This window comes from Corvus kubaryi, unplaced genomic scaffold (assembly GCF_017639235.1).
Source record: "Corvus kubaryi isolate FWS band 111438036 unplaced genomic scaffold, C.kubaryi_AGA036_p1.0 37352, whole genome shotgun sequence".
NCBI lineage: Eukaryota > Metazoa > Chordata > Aves > Passeriformes > Corvidae > Corvus > Corvus kubaryi.
In genome coordinates this window covers 41,012-59,711 of record NW_024581114.1, presented here as the reverse complement: position 1 = coordinate 59,711, position 18,700 = coordinate 41,012, and the positions used below count along the sequence as shown (strand labels likewise).

The 18,700-nt window shown below is 61.8% G+C and overlaps 2 protein-coding genes across 5 annotated transcripts; both read right to left on the bottom strand.

The window, feature by feature from the left end:
• Positions 1 to 51: 51 nt before the first annotated feature.
• PLEKHG5 (pleckstrin homology and RhoGEF domain containing G5) lies at positions 52 to 11,213 on the bottom strand. 4 transcript variants are annotated; one of them, XM_042031930.1, is made up of 23 exons: positions 10,964 to 11,213; positions 9,126 to 9,202; positions 6,987 to 7,116; positions 6,701 to 6,803; positions 6,560 to 6,620; positions 6,359 to 6,450; positions 6,146 to 6,282; positions 5,921 to 6,069; positions 5,081 to 5,149; positions 4,132 to 4,317; positions 3,787 to 3,957; positions 3,618 to 3,713; positions 3,486 to 3,536; positions 3,225 to 3,374; positions 3,037 to 3,147; positions 2,820 to 2,969; positions 2,608 to 2,745; positions 2,288 to 2,407; positions 2,054 to 2,186; positions 1,871 to 1,983; positions 1,630 to 1,790; positions 761 to 1,555; positions 52 to 653 (listed from the first exon to the last, which is right to left on the bottom strand). In XM_042031930.1, exons 1-23 carry the CDS (start codon positions 11,094 to 11,096, stop codon positions 644 to 646), a joined length of 3,336 nt encoding a protein of 1,111 aa, XP_041887864.1. In that variant the 5' UTR covers positions 11,097 to 11,213; the 3' UTR covers positions 52 to 643. The 4 variants fall into 4 exon arrangements, with proteins under 4 accessions (XP_041887864.1, XP_041887866.1, XP_041887868.1 ...); XM_042031932.1 differs by lacking the exon at positions 10,964 to 11,213 and adding an exon at positions 10,362 to 10,427; XM_042031934.1 differs by lacking the exon at positions 10,964 to 11,213 and adding an exon at positions 9,373 to 9,388.
• Positions 11,214 to 13,596: 2,383 nt separating this feature from the next.
• Positions 13,597 to 18,694, bottom strand: NOL9 (nucleolar protein 9; the record flags this gene model as incomplete). Its single annotated transcript, XM_042031929.1, has 12 exons — positions 13,597 to 13,903; positions 14,227 to 14,360; positions 14,793 to 14,970; positions 15,331 to 15,442; positions 15,526 to 15,811; positions 15,969 to 16,130; positions 16,879 to 16,976; positions 17,432 to 17,528; positions 17,757 to 17,895; positions 18,000 to 18,127; positions 18,300 to 18,525; positions 18,596 to 18,694. Coding segments are annotated over 12 exons (1,791 nt in total), but the record flags the coding sequence as incomplete, so codon positions are not given.
• Positions 18,695 to 18,700: the final 6 nt, after the last annotated feature.

Genomic DNA, 18,700 nt, shown 5'->3' with positions numbered 1-18,700 from the left:
TGCTCCCCAGCCTTGGGTGCCGCTGAAGCCAAAGGAGAGGCGAGGCGGGCATGAGCGTGCACCAGCTGGGTTTATTGCTCAGCTGGGACGTGGAGTGCAGCCTGGCATGGGGGGGGCAGCCGGGGCTCTGGCCACCGCCATGTCCCACCGTGGCTCCCACACTCCGGCCCCAGGTGCTGCCATCCACTGCCACCCCTCAGGGCAAACCTGCCTCAGCCCTGCACCATCCTCTCCTGCCACCAGCCCCAGCCTCCTCCCTGCACTGTCCACAGCATCGTGCCACCGGCACCGCATCCCTCTCAGCACCTTCCCCACTCACCACTGCCAACATCATCATCCCTTCCTCACCTGCAGGAGCTGACCCAGAGCCTCCCACAGCCCCCCACAGTTCCAGGGCCCCCTGCCCGACAACTCTCACGTCTGTGGACAAGGGTTCAGCACAAGCCACGTGCCATGTCCAGCCCCGCACCGCCATGCCCAGGACACATCCTCGCCAAGGGGACTGGTCTGCATCCCCATCCATGTCCCCGTCAGCGTGGCATCCCAGTGCCCGCTCTGCCCGGCCCCGGCATTACGCTACGGTTAGAAGCAGGAGAAGCTCCTTGGTACATCCATGCATCTGTCCTTTCCACGCCAGCGGCTCTCAGACCTCCCTGCAAGACACAGAGTGGGGAGAGATGCCCTCAGCACTGGGACTCGGCCCCTGGGAAGCCCCTGGAAGGGCTGGGGCATCCCCCGGCAGCAGGCGGTGTGTGCTTACGAGGCCGTCAGCGTGGAGTTGAGCAGCAGCGTGGTCCGGATCCGGTACAGCTGCGCCAGTGTCAGCTTGCGGTGCTGTGCCGACTGTGGGTCCGAGAGGGTCCGGCGGGCAGGAGCCGGGGGGTCGCGCCTGAGCTCCCCTGGGAGGGATGCCGGGCTCTCCACTGGCTCCTCTGGCTCTGAGAGCTCTGATGTGGAGCTGCCACTGCTGCCGGGGGCAGCCAGAGGTGCGGGGTCTTGGCTAGTCCGGGGGGAACCAGCACAAAGGTCGGAGAGGCTGCGGCTTTGGCTTAGGGGGCCTGGGGAAGTGGGGGAGAGGAGTTGGGGCAAGCTGGCCTCCGACTTGGACTTAAGCGCCCTGGCCGGGCAGGGCAGGAGCTGCACGGGGGTCCGGCGGCGCAGCCGGGGCGAGGCAGGCCGTGGAGCCGGAGGGGCCGGGGAGGGCTCCTGCCCCTCCTCGGCTGTCCCCTCTGGCTGCTGGCCGAAGTCCCGCAGGGAGGCAGGTGAGAGCGTGCCATAGGCGCTGTCGATGGAGGACGAGCGGCAGCCGCTGCCTGGGGAGGCCACGCCTTGGGGCAGGGGAACAGGCAAGGCGCCTGCAGGCAGTTCCTGGATGGGGGTCTCTGCGGAGGTGGGGGTCTCGGCAGAGGTGCCAGTGCCGATGGAGGTGCTGGTGCTGATGGAGGAGCCGTCTGAGGTTGAGCTGAAGGGTTCTGCGTCCCAGTCTGGGGAGGAGAGCTCGTCGCCACCGTCTGCTGCCACCATGGCGAGCGTCTCAGTGGAGCCGTCGGAGGGGCTGTGGAGGCAAGAAGATGAGGAGGGGCCTGTGCCAGGCTGAGGGTGTGCAGGTCCCCCCCTCCTGCTCCCTACCACTGCTGTGAGTCTGGGCTGGTGCTGCTGTGGCGCAGGATGGTAGGTGAACTGGCAGCTGAGGTGCCACTCTCACCGTCCTCCCCCTCCTCCTCCTCCTCCTCTTCCTCCTCCTCCTCCTCCTCCATGCGCCGGCGCTGCCGCAGCCGCTGCAGCAGGTTCTGGGAAGGGGAAGGCATCAGTGAGGAATGGGGTGTGCACGGGGCACCCACGGGTCCTCCACCCACCCATGTGCCCTCACCTGGGCATTGCGCACTGCCTCGACCCAGCTGCGGCACAACTGCCCACTGGTCTGGAAGGTGTAGGCGGCCACAGCGCTCCCCAGCTCGTTCAGGTAGATGAGGAGGAAGGAGCCTGTGGGCAGGGGCTGTCAGCAGTGTCCAGGGACCTCCCTGTAGTCCCCTTTGCCCCCAGTGCTGCTCACCCGGGTCCCTGAGCTCCCGGCAAATGACTCTGTCCACCAGCAAGGGCTGCCGGATCACTTTGGTGCGCTCAGCCTTCTTGAAGGGCTTGGTGATGAGGAAGAGGTCGGTGAAGAGGAAGCAGTAGACGTCCATCTGGGGGGGAGAGTGGGGCCATGGGCACCAGTCAGTGCAGTGAGTGAGGCCAGGTGGGCAGGGGCCGGGGCCGAGACCTCCCTGTTCCCTGCAGTCCTCACCTTGCTGTCTTTACCTTCCCGCATCCGCAGGCTGCCCTCGAGGAGGAGCTGCCGGGTGTCCTCCGGGGAGGTGCCGGGGATGGGGGCCGTCAGGTCCAGCCGCAGGAACTCCTTAAGCAGCTGCCAGGAGCCCCCGGTGTCAGCATGGGGTGCATGGGGTTACATGGCATAGGTAGTATGGCATGACATAGCATGGGGTAGCTTGGCATGAAGTGACATAGGGTGGCACAGCAGGGTGACTTAGCAGTGTGGCAGAGGGTGGCATTGAGTGGCACGGCATGGCATGGCACGAGACAGCAGCTCCACCATGTCCACCCTACCTTGTCCACCTCGTCTGTGCTGCCCTCCACCACCTCATAGGCGTCGATGCGGCTGAGGATGGCATCCAGGCGCTGCCGCTCCTGCCGCTGGCGCATCCGCGAGTTGACATCGTTGATGAAGCGTTCCACAGAGCTGATCTGTGCCAGGACTGGTGGTGGGTTTGACGGGCCAGGGGCCACTGACCCTGCTGCCCACTCCCCTGATCCCTTACCATGGTGGTGATGGCGTCACGGGCGCGTGGGTCATCCGTCTTCTTCAGGATAGACTTGAGAAGCAGCGGGTACTTGGTGAGGCGCTGGTGAGGCTTCACCAGCATGTCGCTCAGCTTCAGGCGGCTGCACTGCTCCTGCTTCTCGGCCCACTGTGGCATGCAGGCGTTAGGACTGGCACAGCCCCGGCCCCGGCGCCGGCCCCTGCCCTCCCCTTACCGTCACATAGGTGCGGAAGAGCTCGCTGTCCCGCAGCAGCGCCCGCATGTACTCCATGCAGCCCTCCTCCTCCATGCAATACCGCACATAGGGCTTGAAGAGGGACCCGAACTGGGGGGCACAAGGGGGTCACCATGCAGCGCACAGCATGGCATGGCTCCCCACCATGGCATGGTGTCCCCACTCACCGTCTTGAAGCCATCAAGGAAGTCAGTGGGGTCAAGCAGTGCCCTGGTCTGTCGTGCCTTGGCCAGCACTGGGGCCATGACACTGCGCCACAGCTTGCAGTGCAGCCGGATGATCTCCCCAATGTTGCTGAAGAGCCGCTCAGCATCCACCTGTGGGGGTGAGGTGGGCAGTGCTGGGGAATGGCACCTCCACCCTGCGGCATGGCAAGGCTGAGGACCCATCCCCGAACATCCCTATCTCCTGCAGCCCCCTCCACTCACCTCACAGAGCAGCCCTGACTCCTGCAGGTTCACCAGGCAGGAGAGGAAGAGCTGTAGGGGGAGAGTGGGGAGCCGGTGAGCTGCAGCCACAGCCCCCAGCCCCAGCACGGTGCAGTAGCTGCCAATACTCACATCAGTGATGACTTTGAGGTTCCGGATGTAGGTGGCCTCGGTGTGCAGCAGCTCCCAGATGGCTTCCTGCTGGTGGCACTGCCGGCGTGACAGGGCCTGCCAGGCTGAGTGTCAGCGCTGTGCCGGGGCCTGGGCAGAGCCCCTGTGGCTCCCCAGGCCCTGTCCCTACCTCTGTGCCCTGGATGATCTGCTGCCAGCTGTCCTCCATTGTCAGCCCAGCCTCATCCCCGTCCTCCTCCCAGGAGTCGCGATCAAAGCGGAGCTGGGGCGGCAGCTTGGGCAGCCCGAAGGTGCTGTAGGCATGCAGCCTGTTCACCAGCTGCTCCAGCTTCTCAGTCTCCTGGCCAAAAGTGGGGGACAGAGTGGCTGGGTGGGGGCCAGTGGGCGTTTGCCAAGGACCCCATCGCTCTGCCTGTGGAACTAGGGTCTCGAGCCCCAGGGAGACCCATCCCAGCTCCCCAGCATAACCACAGGCAGTTCCCACACCCCCTCCCCATGCCTGCAGCCCACCTACCCGGCCGAAGGAGCCTGTGCTAGTGCCGGAGCCGAAGAAGCCGCTGAAGCGGCTGGCGGCGCGGTTCTTCCAGGTGTCAGTGCCATTGGTGGGCAGAGAGCTGCTGCTGTGCAGGGCTGCCTCAGGGCTGGGGATGCTGGTGTCCCCCAGGAACTCTGTTATGTTCTTTCTTCGCCGTCCCGGGGCCTGCAGCGGGGACAGCCAGTGTCCCCGGGGTCAGTGCCCAGCACTGCAGCCACAGCACTGGGATGGGGACAGCCAGCATGGCTGACCTCGAGCACCGTGGGACAGACAGACAGACAGATAGCAGCCCCGGGCAGTGGGGTCCCCCGGCCATGCTCCCCTGCCCGCACTGACCTGCCTACCTGCATCCCGGGGGTGCAGGGCCCCGGGGGTGCAGGACCCCGGGTGCTGCCTGGCCAAGCCCGGCCGGCCATGGACAAGCGGCCCCAGCAGCGCGGGGGCTCAGGGCATCCCGAGGGTCGCAGCACCCGGCCGAGCCGCCCGTCCAGCCGTACTCCCGGCTCGGACCGCAGAGCCGGGGCCGGGCAGGCTGTGGCCGGGCTCCTCCGAAACAAAAGGAGGTGGGGCCAGCGCCGAAAACCTAATTTCCCTCCTCGGCAGATAAGCTACCAGAGCTGAACAATTCACCGGCGGAGATCAAAGCCCCCCGGCTGGTCGCGAGAGCTGGGTCACGGCCAAGCGGCTCCCGCCGCCCCGAACACCGCTGTACCGGCTGCTCCCTGTGTGTCCCTGGGCCGTGCCGGGATGTGGCCGCTGCCATCTCCTCACCGTGGCACAAAGGGCAACAGGGCCGGGGCTCCGTGCCTGCCACCAAGCCCTGGCAAGTGGCTCGCTGTTGCCACCGCCGCCGGCACGGCTCCACACCCTGCCACGTCCCCAGAGCCAGGCGGGAAGAGCTGCCGCGGGCACCATCCCCATTACTCACTGTGCTGCCGTATCTCCAGGCGCCCCGGCTGCCGCCAGCCCCATCGCTCCTGTGCCACTTAGGGCCCACCTGCCCCCAGGAAGGCAGTCGGGACGGAGACCCCCGCAAAGGTGGCTGGTTGCCCGCTTGTCCCCTGGCCCTGCTAGAGCCTTGCCGCTCCCCCAGCCAGGCATCGTAGTGCTGGACACGGGCAGCCACTAGCCCTGGCCACGCAGCCAGTTTGCTGCCCTCAGGGCCTGCTGGCACAGGACCAAGCACTGTGTCCCCCTGGCCGGACCCTGCAGTGCTGTTCCCCGCGGCCTGGCACCCTGCTCCCACGGGACCGACGCCCAACCCGGTCCCACGCCTTATCTGGGGCCAGGGTCCACGGGGCAGGACAGAGCTGTGCTCAGCAGCTGCCAGACGCCACAGTGAGAGGAGGGCCAGCGGCCAGGGCAAGTCCTGGGGCCAGGGCGAGTCCCAGGGCCAGGGCGAGTCCCAGGGCCGGGGTGGCACCGAGTGGCAGCCGTTTCTGGGGCCCCCAGGGTTCCTGTTTGCCTTTGCTTTGGTGCCAGCCTGTACCTGGCACAGCCAAAGGGCTGGTGCCACTGCTTGAGCTGCTACACTACCATGGTGTAGCCAGCATAGCACAGCACAGCCAGCAAGGCACAGCCAGGAGACAAAGGGGCTCTTGGGGACTCTAGGGGGATCTTCAGCCCATACCACATGAGACCATGGAGAAGACACCATGCTGCTGCCCCCATGACCCATCTTCACCAGAAAGAACGGCTATGGGGGCATCACACATGCTGTCATCCCATCCCCAATTCCTCCCTCCCCAGAGCTGGCACTGGCACTCACCACGCTCTCAGTGCCCTCCCGGCGTCCTGGCAGTGGCTCCAGCACTGGCCCCAGGAATGCAGCACTGCTGGCAGGGTGCAGGATGGGCAGGCTGGCTGACCTGGCGTCCCGCACTGCCTGCTCCACCTTCAGCTCATCCCCGGGCTTGGCTGTGGGAGTATCAGGTTGTCAGTGTCCCCTGGGAGCTTTGGAGCAGCCAAGCCTCCCTCTGGGGCCCCGCAGCACCTTTCACCCGCAGGTAGTGTCCCCCGAAGCGATACGCCTCGAACTGCAGGGACAGTGGTGTGTGGGACTGGTCCAGGTAGATGTCCACCTTGCCCAGCTCGATCGCCTTCCTCTCGAAGACTGGCAGCAGCACTTCCCTGAAGGACATGAGCCCCACATTTGTCTTTACATCTGTCCCCACACCGTCCCTGTGCCTGTCTCCAGTAGACTCACCCCAGCGACTTCTTCTTCACAGCTGGCACGATCTCTGCCTCGATGTCGATGCTGAGGTCGAACTTCAAGGTGAAGCACTCCTTGCTGGGGTCCTGGGGGGAGGTGGCAGCTGCTTGCCCAGGGGTCCCTCCCTCCCTCTCTCCCACCAGGGCCATGCTGCTGCCCTGCCGAGTGCCCCAGGGAGAGGAGCCTGTGCCTTACGTCCGTGTGCCTGCGCCAAGCCTTCTTCTTGGGCAGCTTCAGCGCTGAGCTCCTGCGCTCCCTGTGGGCACAGGGAGGGAAGGGTGACGGGAATGCCGTGGGCTGGGGCTGCACAGGGGCTGTGCAGGGCTGGGGGCTCACCCTCTGCTCTCTGCCGAACCCTCCTCCTCCTCCTCCACATCAGAGGCAGGGCTGGTGCGCGGGGGACAAGAGCGTGTCGACATGTTGCGGGCCAGGATAGAGCCTGCAAACGGGCATCGAGCTGGGCTGTGGCAGCTCCCCCAGCCCCGAGCTGGCTCCCACTGCATCCCACTCCCGTCCCTGAGCTGCACCAGCCCCAAGCGCACTCCATCACTCCCATCCCTGTGCCGCAGCACTGCCGCAGAGCCGCGGGAGGAGCGGTGCCACAGCTCCGCGCCTGGCTCACCTTGCGGGGACAGGTCGAAGCGGATGTGGCCATCGAAGTGCATGGCGCCATGGAGGCTGCCGTCACAGAGCTCACACAGGCTGAGGGGGCCGCTGCGGCTCAGCTGCCGGCACTTTGCGTGGTGGCATTCCTGCGGGGACACGAGTCCATCAGGCAGGGCCTGCCCGCGGCTGCCAGCTGTGGCATGTTGACAGCACCACGAGCAGCAGGGTCCCCTGTCCCATCCCCAGCTGCAGCCGGCACATTGTTCACAGGGAATGCTGGGGCCAGAGCGAGCGCAGGGAAAGCAGCATGAGCAGGACGTGGCCATGTGGCAGTGGGTGCTGTAGGAGCATGGGGATGACACAGGGGCTTCTGCACCACAGAGCCCCTCCCGGCTCCACTGCAATGAGCAGAGACCCTGGGACACCTGCACATGCTGAGGCTTGGACAAGGAGCTGAGGGACAGCTGCACCGTGGCACCAGCACCTCACCAGCGGCCCAGGAGGCCGCCCTGGCACCCCACAGCCCCTTTGTGCTGACGAGAGCCATGTCCCCGCGGCAGGACGGAGGAAGCGAGCGTCTGCAGCCAAACAATGCTCGAAGCCGGCGCGTTTCCTCCGATTGTGTGCGGCCACGGCCGCGGCCCCAGCCCCTCCAGGCATTCACAGCAGGTTATTTTTAAACCCCCGGCCAGGCCCCCCAGCGCAGTGTACAGCTTGTGTTCCCTGGCCAATGCCCATCTCACTGGGGCTCCTACTGGCCCCACTCCTGGGGATTGTGGTGCCACCAGCCACCGCCAGCAAGTCCTGCTGCACCGCTGACACATGCCCGTCCCCGTGTGGGACCCCCATGGCCACCCTGCACGCGGAGGGGTGCGAAGGGCTGCTGGCAGGAGCCAGCCCTGCCCGGGCTTGCCTGTAGTACACGCGCTGCTGCGGGGAGGAAGCGCCTGTGCAGCTCCCGCCGCCCCCACTTCCTGCCCTCCTTCCTCCCGGCGCTGCTGAGGTCAGAGCTGACGTGCTCCCACCACCCGCGCGCTCTCCGAGGGGTCGTTGGCCCCTCTGCAGCACCCCCCGCCATCCACGAGTGACCTATCCCAGGCCTCGAGACAGCCTCAGCCCCAGGACACCCTGTACCCCTCAGCCCTCCTCCTCTTCCACCATGTGTCCCACAGCGTTGCTGCCATTGTGGCCATCGTGACACCTGCATGTGGGAGTATGGCCGTGGGCTCCGGGCAGTGCCCGCAGCTGGTACTCATTCAGTGAGATCCCCTGGGACTCTGGGCAGCCGCCCCAGAGGGATGCGGGGCCCCCCTCATCCACCCTGTGCCAGCAGCTCATCCCTGGGCTCATGTCCGGGCTCATCCCCACAGGAGGGGCCAGGCGGGATGGCCAAACCCCTCTGCCCACCCCAGGAATCAGCTCCCGATCTGAGCCCCACCCCACTCCCCGCACACGGCAGCTCCCCCGCCCCTCAGCAGGTGCCTCACAAAGCAAGGGGGATCACGATCCTGCGCCGTGACACGGCAGGATGAGCCCCCAGCCTGACCAGACCCCCTCTCCCGCTACTTGCCAGGCACCATCAAGGGTCTGGTGACAGCAGCGGGGTGGCCTCAATCGCTCCCGGCAGTCCCAGCTGCACTCCTGGGCAGCTACAGCCCAGTGCCACGTGTGCCCCAGCAGCACCGGCCCTGCCACCCCGGCGTGCAAACAGAGCACCGCGGCACACCCTCGGTACGCCCGGGCCGTCCTGCCTGCTGCGCCGGAGACACCGCCCGTGGCCGCGCACAGCAACCGCGGGGACTCGCTGAGAGCTAGGGCGTGGGTCCGGCCCGGGCCCGCATACCCGGAGGGAGAGAGGGACCCTAAATCCGCCCTGGCTTCACGTTAGCGAGCAGGAGAACAGACGGACTGTAGTGGATTAGCCCAAATCACGGCAGCTCGGGGAAACGGGTAAGCCGCTGCCGTGCCGTTAAGGGCCAGCAGGACCCTGACAGCAGCAGGCAATGCACACCCGGCACAGCAGGCCAGGGGCTGCCGACCAAGGCAGGGGCCCTTCAGGGAGCGGCAGGTTGGTCAGAGCCGTCCACTGCCCCTTCTCACCCCAAAGACCCCAGGCAGCAGCTGCCCGGGGCTGCCGCCACCTCCCAGGACCCACCTTGGCCGCCCTCCTCTCTCCAGCGCAGTCGGGGTTCTGGCAGTGCAGCACTGTCTCCTCTTCGGGGCACGGCTCGGCTGTGGAGAGAGCTGGGTCAGTGCCTGGGTGCCCCACACCACGAATCCCGGGTTTCAGAGCTCGGCAAAGCACTCAGGCTCAGCCCGCTCCCGCCCACCCCACAGCTCATCCAGGGGAATGAAGCCCCGTGCCCAAGAGCCAGTGATGCATCCCCGCCGGGGAAACGCACTGTGTGCTCCGCAGTGACAGAATCCGGCAACTCCTGCTCAGCACCCCGGGATACAGGATGAGGACACGGACCTGCCCCAGCTCCCCCGGGGCTGGCACGGCCTGGGGCTGCAGCAGCAACACTAAATCTGCAGCTGTCAGCCCCCAGCGGGGCTTAGGAGCCACTTTAAGCTTTGACAGTTAAATCGGCCTTAGGGACAAATCCTATTTTGAAGGCTTTTGTTATGTGTCGAACCTAATCGTTTAAAAATAACAGACTCCGGGCTGCTCGCGGCGGCAAACGAGCAGTACAGACACCCTCTGGCAGGACTGCCCCGCTGCAGGCAGGGATGCACCGTTGGGAAGCTGCCTGCTGGGCAAGGAGCCGATGCCAGGGATGTGGAGAAGCCAGGTGGCATGGCTCTACCAGAGTGGCACGGCTCTACCAGGTGGCACGGCTATCATGCCAGCCCAGCGGCACAGGGACTTCCCCGCCGCATCGCTTCCGTCTCCCGCATCCTTCCTGCCAACAAAAACAGCATCCACGCCGACCCGAGCCAGACCGCGGCCAAGGCCGGGGTTAGAAACAGTCTGCGGGACAAAACAGTCTGCCTTTTGAGGCAGCACTGAAAAAACTGTTGCTTCTGCCTGGAGAGGGGGAAGCAACTCGGAATGGTGTTGGTTTCTCAAGCTCCCATCTGGGAGGCGATCCCGGGGCTTGCTCTGGCGCCATGGACGCTGCTGGATGACGGTGCAGGAGCAGCCGGGCAGGGCTCAGCTCGTCGGCCTCCAGGAGCAGAGCTAGGACCCGGGCTGGGAGCCGGGACCCGGCGCTGCCCCCGCGGCAGGAGCACAATGAGGCCTCTGTCCCCGCGGCCGCCCCGCAGCGCCCGCCGGGCTGAGCCGGCCCCCGCCCCCCGCCGCTGCCGTTTCACTTGACCTATCGGGAATAATAACGGAAACAAATAAGAAATTCTTTCATGCACCCAAGGGAAAGTTTTCCAAACTCACCAAAAACTAGAGGCTGGCCGCAGCGGCCGGCGGTGCCAGGGATCAGCCCCACGCCGCAGCCGCCGGCACGGCCAGAGCCGCGTGGCCGTTCCCAAAATCCTACCCTGCCCGCGGTTCACACATGCACCAGGGCCTGGGACGCGCGGACTGGAAGGTCCTCGCAGGGGGCCCCGCTTTGTGGCAGAGGCAGGAGAGCGTCCGGGTCCCCACCAGACACTTCGGGGGCTGCAGGAGAGACCCTGTCCCCATCAGCTCCTGTCCCCGCCCGGTCACCTCCTCCTTCTCCTGCTGCCGGCTGTGCTATCACACCCGGCGCTCCCGGTGACGGTAAACGAGTTCTGAAACCGGATCGTCCTTGCGGCAGGGCGCACGGCAGCGGCGGCCGGCTGCTTCAAACGCCTGCCGGGGCCGGGGGGAGCGGCGCCGGTGGCACGGGGCGGTTTGCTGAGCGCTCCCCAGCTGCACCTGCCGCATTCCCGCGGCGTCCCGGCGGCACCCAGGAGCTTCTCCCAAACCCTCACCCTCGTTGCCAGGGCTGGAGCATTTGGGCGGCCACGCTCAGCCATAGCCTGCCAGTTGCCCAAAGCCCCCCAGCCACCTACCCCCGAGCTCCTCGCTGACGTCCAGGCTGGAGCTCCAGGAGAAGCGCTCCACTGCCCCGTACTCCAGCCCCGCCAGGCCGGGCGGCAAAGCCTCCAGCTCGTAGGCACCCCGCTTCCTCCAGTACAGAAACATCCTGGGGTTGCGGCCGGGAGGCCCCCCGGAGCCGTGCCCGCCCCGACGGGGCCACCGGTGGGACTAACTGGGGGAGACCAGCTCCGGCTTTAAGAGTGGGTCCCGGTCTCTGGACAAGCGGTGCATTGACGCCGCCGGCGGGAGCCGCGGGGCGGCCGAGGGTGCTGCTGGAGGCTGCCCAGCGCCCGCGCGGGGGGCGCACAAAGGGCCTTTCTTCAGCCTCCTACAGACATTGCACAAATTTCACTTTCCACCGTCTATGGAAGACATTCGGCCACGGAGACAAGACGCGCTTGTGATGGAAAGAATCAGCATGAAGAAGGGGGCTGTTTGGCGGCTCTGTCGTCCGTCCGGCTTTTGAGGGGGCAGGAATGCACCGCCCCGAGCTCCGGTTGTATCCCTGCACCCGTGGGCACACGGGGCCCCCAGCCTGCATAGGGAAAACCAGGGATCTTCAGGGGGATTTTCCTCCTGCTAAATCCAAGCAAATAAGAAAGCACCAGATAGGGCTTAAACCCCCCAAAGACAGCAAAAGATGGCACCTTCATCCTGCTCCACGCAAAACTCCCAGGCCAAGACCATCCCAGCCCCTAAACTCATTCACAGCATCTCCTCCCAGAGGCACCAGGTGCTTCTCAGAGTTATGTTGCTTCTAGGCAACCTTTGCCAGAAATTCCAACAGAAATCGATGCTGCAAAGGTAACATGCCAACATATTGCAAAATTAATCCTGCTTGATTTAGTGCATCCTTACTGTTTGAAGTGCTGTCACAGATTTCCCATTGATCACAGAACAGTGTCCCCACCTTGTTGGTGGGATGCTTCACCGAGGTTTATGCTCCAAAGCCCCCAGCCATCCCGTTGTCCCTCTTCTCCTCAGGGAGCACCAGAAGCCAGTGAGATTCCCCTTTCCCAAGGCTGCAGCACCCACCTCTGGGCCCCAGCAGGCACTGGCACCTTGCATCCCCCCTGAAACGCCCCAAACCAGACACTTGCAGCTGGGCACACAGGGGTTACTCACTTGTCCCCCAGGTCCAAGGGATGGAGCCAGCACAGGATCCATCGCCCTCAGCCAGGTGAGGTGGATGTGTGGGGCTGGTAACAACACCAAGGGAGATGCTTGGCCACAGTGCTTTTAGTGCTGCCTATTTCTCTCATGTCCTTTGCCTATCTCACCTTTCCTGAAGCTTTTTCCACCCTCTCCCTCATGACTTGAACTCCCGTCTCACCCTGCTTGGGATGTTCCCCCTGGCTGCACCATGGCCCCTTTATTTACTTTAGCCACTGTTCAGGCCCACAATGCTGGCCAACTTCTTCCTTTGCTGCCAGATCCAGCCATATGGGGATAATTAGGCCTGGATTAAATTTAACTCTTTACAAGGCTGCAACACGGCCCAGCCCCTTGCAGCTCTTCTCCAGCTCTGTCCCCTCCCCACCTCTCATCCCAGTTTGTTTGTTTACAGCTGCTCGTTCCTGGGGTTCTAGGAAATCTCTTCCCAAACCAAATAAAAGCAATTTTGCAGATTACTCACACCCACAGCAGCCACCAGCTAAAAAGCTCTGGCCCCAAGTGGTACACCACATTCCTCCTTCCTCTGCATTCCTCCTTCCTTTGCAGGAGACCTGGCCCAGGAGATTTGAACAGGCACTGGGCTTGGGGGGCTGCAGACTCCAGGGCTGGACTGTTCCCCAGTCTGGGCCGAGGCAGAGCCATGCCTCATTTTGCAGGAGCTGCTGTTAGAAGCCAGGTTATTTTTGCAGTCACAGATCCAGTAAGAGCCCAGCATGGTGGTATTACCCATAAAGAATCGGTTTTACCAAAAATGTCCTCAACTTGACCCAAGGCGCTCACCTCTGTGCGACTCCCACCAACCCTGGCTTCCCTTGGGAGCAAATTGCTAATTGACAAAAGGCTGGGAAGAAAAAAAGTTGGTGTCCCAGTGGGGCAGAGCAGGTGGGGTCAGGTAAAGCCACGCAGCCCAGTGCTACACACAGCACCTGGGTGACAAGTTCCTCCCTACTCCCATCCTGCTCCAGCCCCTATCCGCAGTAGTCTGTCAAAGCCAGCCCAAGCTGCTCCCAGACTGTGCTCAGGGCACTGAGCTCACCCCGCAGCACGGGATATGCAGCTGGGACAGCACAGGGCAGGAGGCAGCAGTCCCAGCAGATACAGGGCAGGCTGTGACAGCGCAGCACTGAGTGGCTCCACCTTTGTCATTCAGGGGGACAGGGACTCCCTCTGGTGCTCCTTCCTCCCCCTCTCCTCGACCAGCAGGACACCCAGAGCCATGGGCCAGCCACAGTGCCAGAACCCTGACATGGGCCCTTCCACAAAGCCAGGGGACGGTGAAGTTCCGCTCAGGGCACTGCGGATTGCTCTGACACCCAGAGCTCCCTGCACAGGCAATGGGAACATGTCCTGACCAGAGGCAGAGCGTGTGTGCAACAGCAGCTGCCCCCAGCTGTGTCAGCCACAGCCTAGGAAAATTTCCAAACCAGTCCAATGTTTATCATAGATATTTATTACAAAACACCAAAAATACAAACTGAACATACAAAACATTATCAAAACACGGCCCCACTGTAGCATCTATGTGCCCAGGGCCTCTGCAGCACCCAGGGCTCCTGCAACATGAGGTCCCACATGAACAACCCCTGGCTGAGTACCCCAAGCCTTCAAGTGTAATCACACTCAAAGGGGAACTCCCTCCTCTTCAAATGCTGCTTCTTCTTCCTCAGTTTCCCTGAGCCCATGATGCTGTAGTTGTAATCGGATGTGACATAGGGGATCTCTCCCTCAATTCCTTGCTGGAAAACAGAAAAATTAAACCAGAAACAACTTTAAGAACTCATATCTTCAGCAGAGGGGGAAGCACTTCCCTCCCCAGGCTGATGGAGCTGATGGTGGGAAGGACCCAGCAATCACCAAACCCCACTTTGGCATCTGAAACATGAGCAGAACATTCTGTTCTTCCAAGGTTTCTGTGCTTAAGGACAATTTCACAGAGAGATAACCATCTGCTGATGCCCAGGCACCTCCCAGCATGCATCAGCCTCAGGAGTAAGGAAATGGAAAACCTGACAGGCAGCTGCAGCTCAGCTAGCTTCCACCCCCTCCTATGAGTTCCTACCTGGCCCACAAGCACACAGTTAGGGATAGCAATGTTCCCAAGCAGCAGACAATTCACCAGTCTCAGATTCTCTGGAGGCACTGGTGTCAGGATGTGGTAAAGCTTCTTTTCCATATCAACCCCTCGGACAATTCCTAATAAAAACACATGCAAAGCTCAGTCACCAGGCATCCCTGCTCATCGGCACATCCCTACAGATGATCGAGCACCGAAGTCCAAACTGGAACATTAAATTTAAGTCACAGAAGGAAACTGAGAAACTACTGGAATTTTGCAAAAGCCAAATGGAATCTGCTTTTGAGAACGTGAACCAGAAAGTGAGTCACTGTGGAGTTCTGAGAGAAGCTCCGAGTGGCACTGTGCAAGGACACTCCCCACAGCTCTTACCACCTGTTAACCAAAGTCCAAGGACTTGGCAGTACAGTCTCTAACAGCAGAGAATACACCACTACTCCTGTATCTCATCCCACTTCTCCAGCTGGTTTTAGAAGAGCAGGTAATTCTGTCACTCTGCAACCTGTCTGCCAAAACACAGCAGGTAAGAGCAGAGCTCCAGGTGTGCTCACCGAAGCCCAGGCAGTCGCAGACCGGTGTCTGTGTCAGCAGGACTGGCCCGTCGGTCTGGCACCGGACTTCCTCCGGAATGCAGCAGAGCCCGACCCAGCTGGCGTTCACTGCATACATGATGTTGCTGGGAGCAACATCCGTGTGAATAACCCTGAGTGCGACAGCATTGAAAGGTACCTGAGAGAAACAGAGAATAGTGTTCATCAGCTCCACATGGATTGAGTTTGAGTCCAGAGATAAGACACTGCTGAGTACACAGACCCTGCATGATCCCACACCACACCCACATAGAGGCACTAGGAGGGCACACAAGGCAGCTTCTGCACCAATACCTGCACATGCAGAACACAGAGCACACATGTGCCACACCGGCACCTCGACAGAAGCCTCGCTTCCAGACACCCTGAACACAGTCACTCTGCAGATTAGAGTGTTTATCCCTCTTCTGAGAAATACATGCAGCAGGAACAGAAATGCCCATCACTTTCAGCTGGGCTCTCTGCACCACCCACAAGCCATCCCAAAAAGCTCCTTTACCTGATACGGCACCAGGCTGTGCAGCGGGAGCACCGCCCCGATGTCAGGGCTCTGCAGGTGCCCCAGATATCCCAGGATGGACATGTCGCGCAGGATGCCGCTGTGCACTCGCCTGCCAGAACAACCCCGTGTCAAGGACGATGTGTGGCTTTGTTCAGCCCACAGACCCCACAGAGCACTCAACGTTCTACTTACGCTTCACCTGCCACCCCTGCCCGAGGGAATTCCGGGTGGACATACAGCAGCTTGTGCTGCGGAGCTGACATGTCCTCCCCTTCGGAGTACTTCCAGCTCTCCGTGCTGCCCACTCCCAGCTGCTTGCACTTGGATTGCTGCTTGCCCTTGGTGTGCAGCCCGGCACTAAAGTGGACATGCTCAGGGGTCAGCGGGGGCATGGCCTTCCAGTCACACACATCCATCTGAACAATGTGGCTGGGTGCCAACAGCCGGATGATATCAATGAGGAGCAGCAGTCCTTCACCTTCAGGAGCACAGGAAACACACAGTTGCTGCTACTACTGCAACAGGTGGGACAGCAGCGTAACTCAGGGCAGACGCGCTGTGTTCTTGCTCCGCGTGGTGCTGCGCCACCGTTACCTCCCTCCCACGCCTCTCCAGAGCAGATTGACCCCGCTTACCTTTCACCCAGCCCATGGTGTTGATGACTAGAGGCACTTCCTTCTTGTAGCAGCTGAACACGTACTTCACAACATCAAGGTACCTCTCTGTGTCCTGCTCGCAGCTGGTCTGGCCGTAATACACCATCTTACGGGGCATCTGCTGGTGAGTGAAGGGGGGACCTGGCAAAGAGAGCACCAAACATCCAGTGCCTTCCCCGAGTCAAACCAAAACACTCCCATCCCTGTAAGCACCCACATGCCTCTTCTCCTGAAATAACCCGTGCTCTTCCTATATGGTAATTGTCCTCCTTGCACAGCCTACACATAGGGGAAACTGGTCTGTCACTTGCAGGCTGGGAGTTTTGTTTGTTTTGGGTTAATATTGGGTTTGTTTCTTTGTCTGAAATCACTGCTTACGCATTTGCAAATCTTTGAAGAATGGTCTACGACAAACCGGTTAAAGAGCAAACCGGCCTGGCCACGTCCTTTTAAACCAAATCTGCAAACCACAAATACCAGCACTTTCCTAGGCTCTGCTTTTTACACGCATCACAACAGCCCCGATTTGTGTGGATCCACTTCGGATTTCTCAAGTTAGTGTTACCCATGGATACATATTTTCCCAAGGAGACCTTTCAAATCAGAAAGGCTGAACATCCCCTTTGATACACCTTAGCTTGTACTACCACCTCTACAACATCATCTCTCTTTAAAGCAGACAAAATGAGCAGGAGAACAGCTCTGTGTTACTCAGGGAGCTTAAATGTCCCTACAAGAAAACTCAAACAGCCTTTGGTTTATTCTGTCCAGGAAACTCTGACTGCTGTGGCAGAAGCTTCCCCTCGAGCAGAGCCTCTGCCTAGAACACCCTGTTCATCTCAGAAACCAAACAGGTCTCTGGTAACCGCAGGAGCAGCAGAACACATACCCAGCACGGGCTCTGTGATGCTGCTCAGGGACACGCACCCGGGCGGCGTGAATTCCGTCTGGCCGATGTCACATTCCATGTACTCGACCACAGGAAGGCTGCAGGGAGAGAGACTGTGTGGTAGCATCCACCAAAAGAAGAACTACGGTATGACCTGAACATATCAGAAAGACCACCTGATTTTGTTACAGGTTGCAAAGCTAAAATTCATGAATAAAATCTCTCCTTCACTCAACCACACTCATGGTGCATTTTTAAGCATTATAACTCCCCTATTGAACCCAAACTACTTAGTGCCCAATGTGCTCACACGCTCCAAGGAAGCAATTTAACACTATTTCAATAGAAATGTTCAGGAAGCAACTTTTCTGAAATCAGCTCAAGACAAGAATGCCTGTCTTGATTTTCTGATTTTTTGTTTGTGTTTAAAAGCTATCCACCTTCCAGTTCTGATGGCTCTTCTGAGAGTCCTGTCAAACACTCTTCTTTTCTTTTTTCCTTCTCCTAAATCTCACACAGCACTTAAAAGACTGCAGAACATAGAAGGACTCACCGGTTCAGTAACAGGTTAATTAGGTATCTGTTGAATGTCGATTTCCCAGTGTTTTTTGGGCCACACACCAGCACCAAAGGGACACCTTCATCTTCCGCTAGAAAGACAAGCGGAAGGACAAGTGAACTGGACTGATGCTGGCATCACTGACTCACCCCAGACAATGCCTAAGCTCTAGACGCACACTCTTTATACAGAAAAACATGACCCTCAATCACTGTGTGCTGGCCAGGGCACTCTCTCAACCTTAACTCATGAAAAGCCTCACAAATTTTCTTTTTTTCAGGCTATCAAAGCCCTAACCTGGTCAAAGGCCCGCACTCACCACAGCAGGCCTGGATCAGCTCCTCCAGCGCCAGGCACATGCTCTCCGACACCAGCAGCCCGCGGTCGGAGCTGCACTTCACGATGCCCACAGACGCCAGGACCGCGTCCTCTGGCGTGAAGCTGGACTCCTCCTTTTTCTAGGCGAGAGGGTGAGCACTCAGCACGGGGTGCGCGAGGCCACGGCCTGGGCGCTGACAGGGGCGGCCGCCGCTGGCTCTGCACGGGCACCGCGCCGCCTCACCTGGGGCTCGAAAAGCCGCGACAGCGGTGGGTGGCTCAGCAGGAACCGCGTCACCGGCGTGTCCAGGTGCTCCAGCAGCACCACGGCGCAGTCGGGCGAGAACCGCGCCATCAGCTTCACCCGCGCCTCTGCAATTAGCGAGTGCCGCCATCACTCTCAGCCCCGCGCCCGCCCGGCCGCGCCGCCCCGCACGCGAAATGGCGCCCGCCCGCCCCGCACCGCTCCGCGCTCAAAATGGCCGCTCCCCGCACCGCCTGTGAAATGGCGCCCGCCCGCGCCCCCGTCCCAGCCCGCACTCACGGCGGCGGACGCGGTGCGAGCGCATGGCGGCGCGGGCGGCGGCGCGCAGCTGGCGGAGGGTGGCGGCGGGCGGGCGGGCGCCGGGCAGCGCCTCGAGGCTGAGCGCGCAGTGCGTGGCCGGCGAGAAGACCGGCAGTCCCGGGTGGTGCGAAGCCACGGCGAAGCCCAGGAGGCGGACGGCACCGTAGAGGCAGCGCAGGCGGCACTTGCCAGTGAAAGTCAGCGCCTGCAGGACAGAGCGGGCGGTCAGGCGGTGCGGGGCGCGGCGGGGCCGGCGCGCTGTGGGCGCTGCTCACCTGTCGCGGCGCCAGCAGCAGCACGGCCGTACCCTCCGCCGCCTCCACGGCCACCAGCCCGGGCTCAGCCGGCGGCACCATCCCGGTGCGAGTGAAGGAAGCGGC

Bases quoted from the DNA above. Each gene is read 5' to 3' on its own strand.
- PLEKHG5 (XM_042031930.1), bottom strand. From the start codon at position 11,096: ATGTTTCTGTACTGGAGGAAGCGGGGTGCCTACGAGCTGGAGGCTTTG. The intron at 4,318-5,080 runs GTGAGTAATGGG...TCCCCGCTGCAG, and splicing joins CCTGGAGATACGGCAGCACA to GCCCCGGGACGGCGAAGAAA. The intron at 2,187-2,287 runs GTGAGGACTGCA...TCTCCCCCCCAG, and splicing joins GGGAAGGTAAAGACAGCAAG to ATGGACGTCTACTGCTTCCT.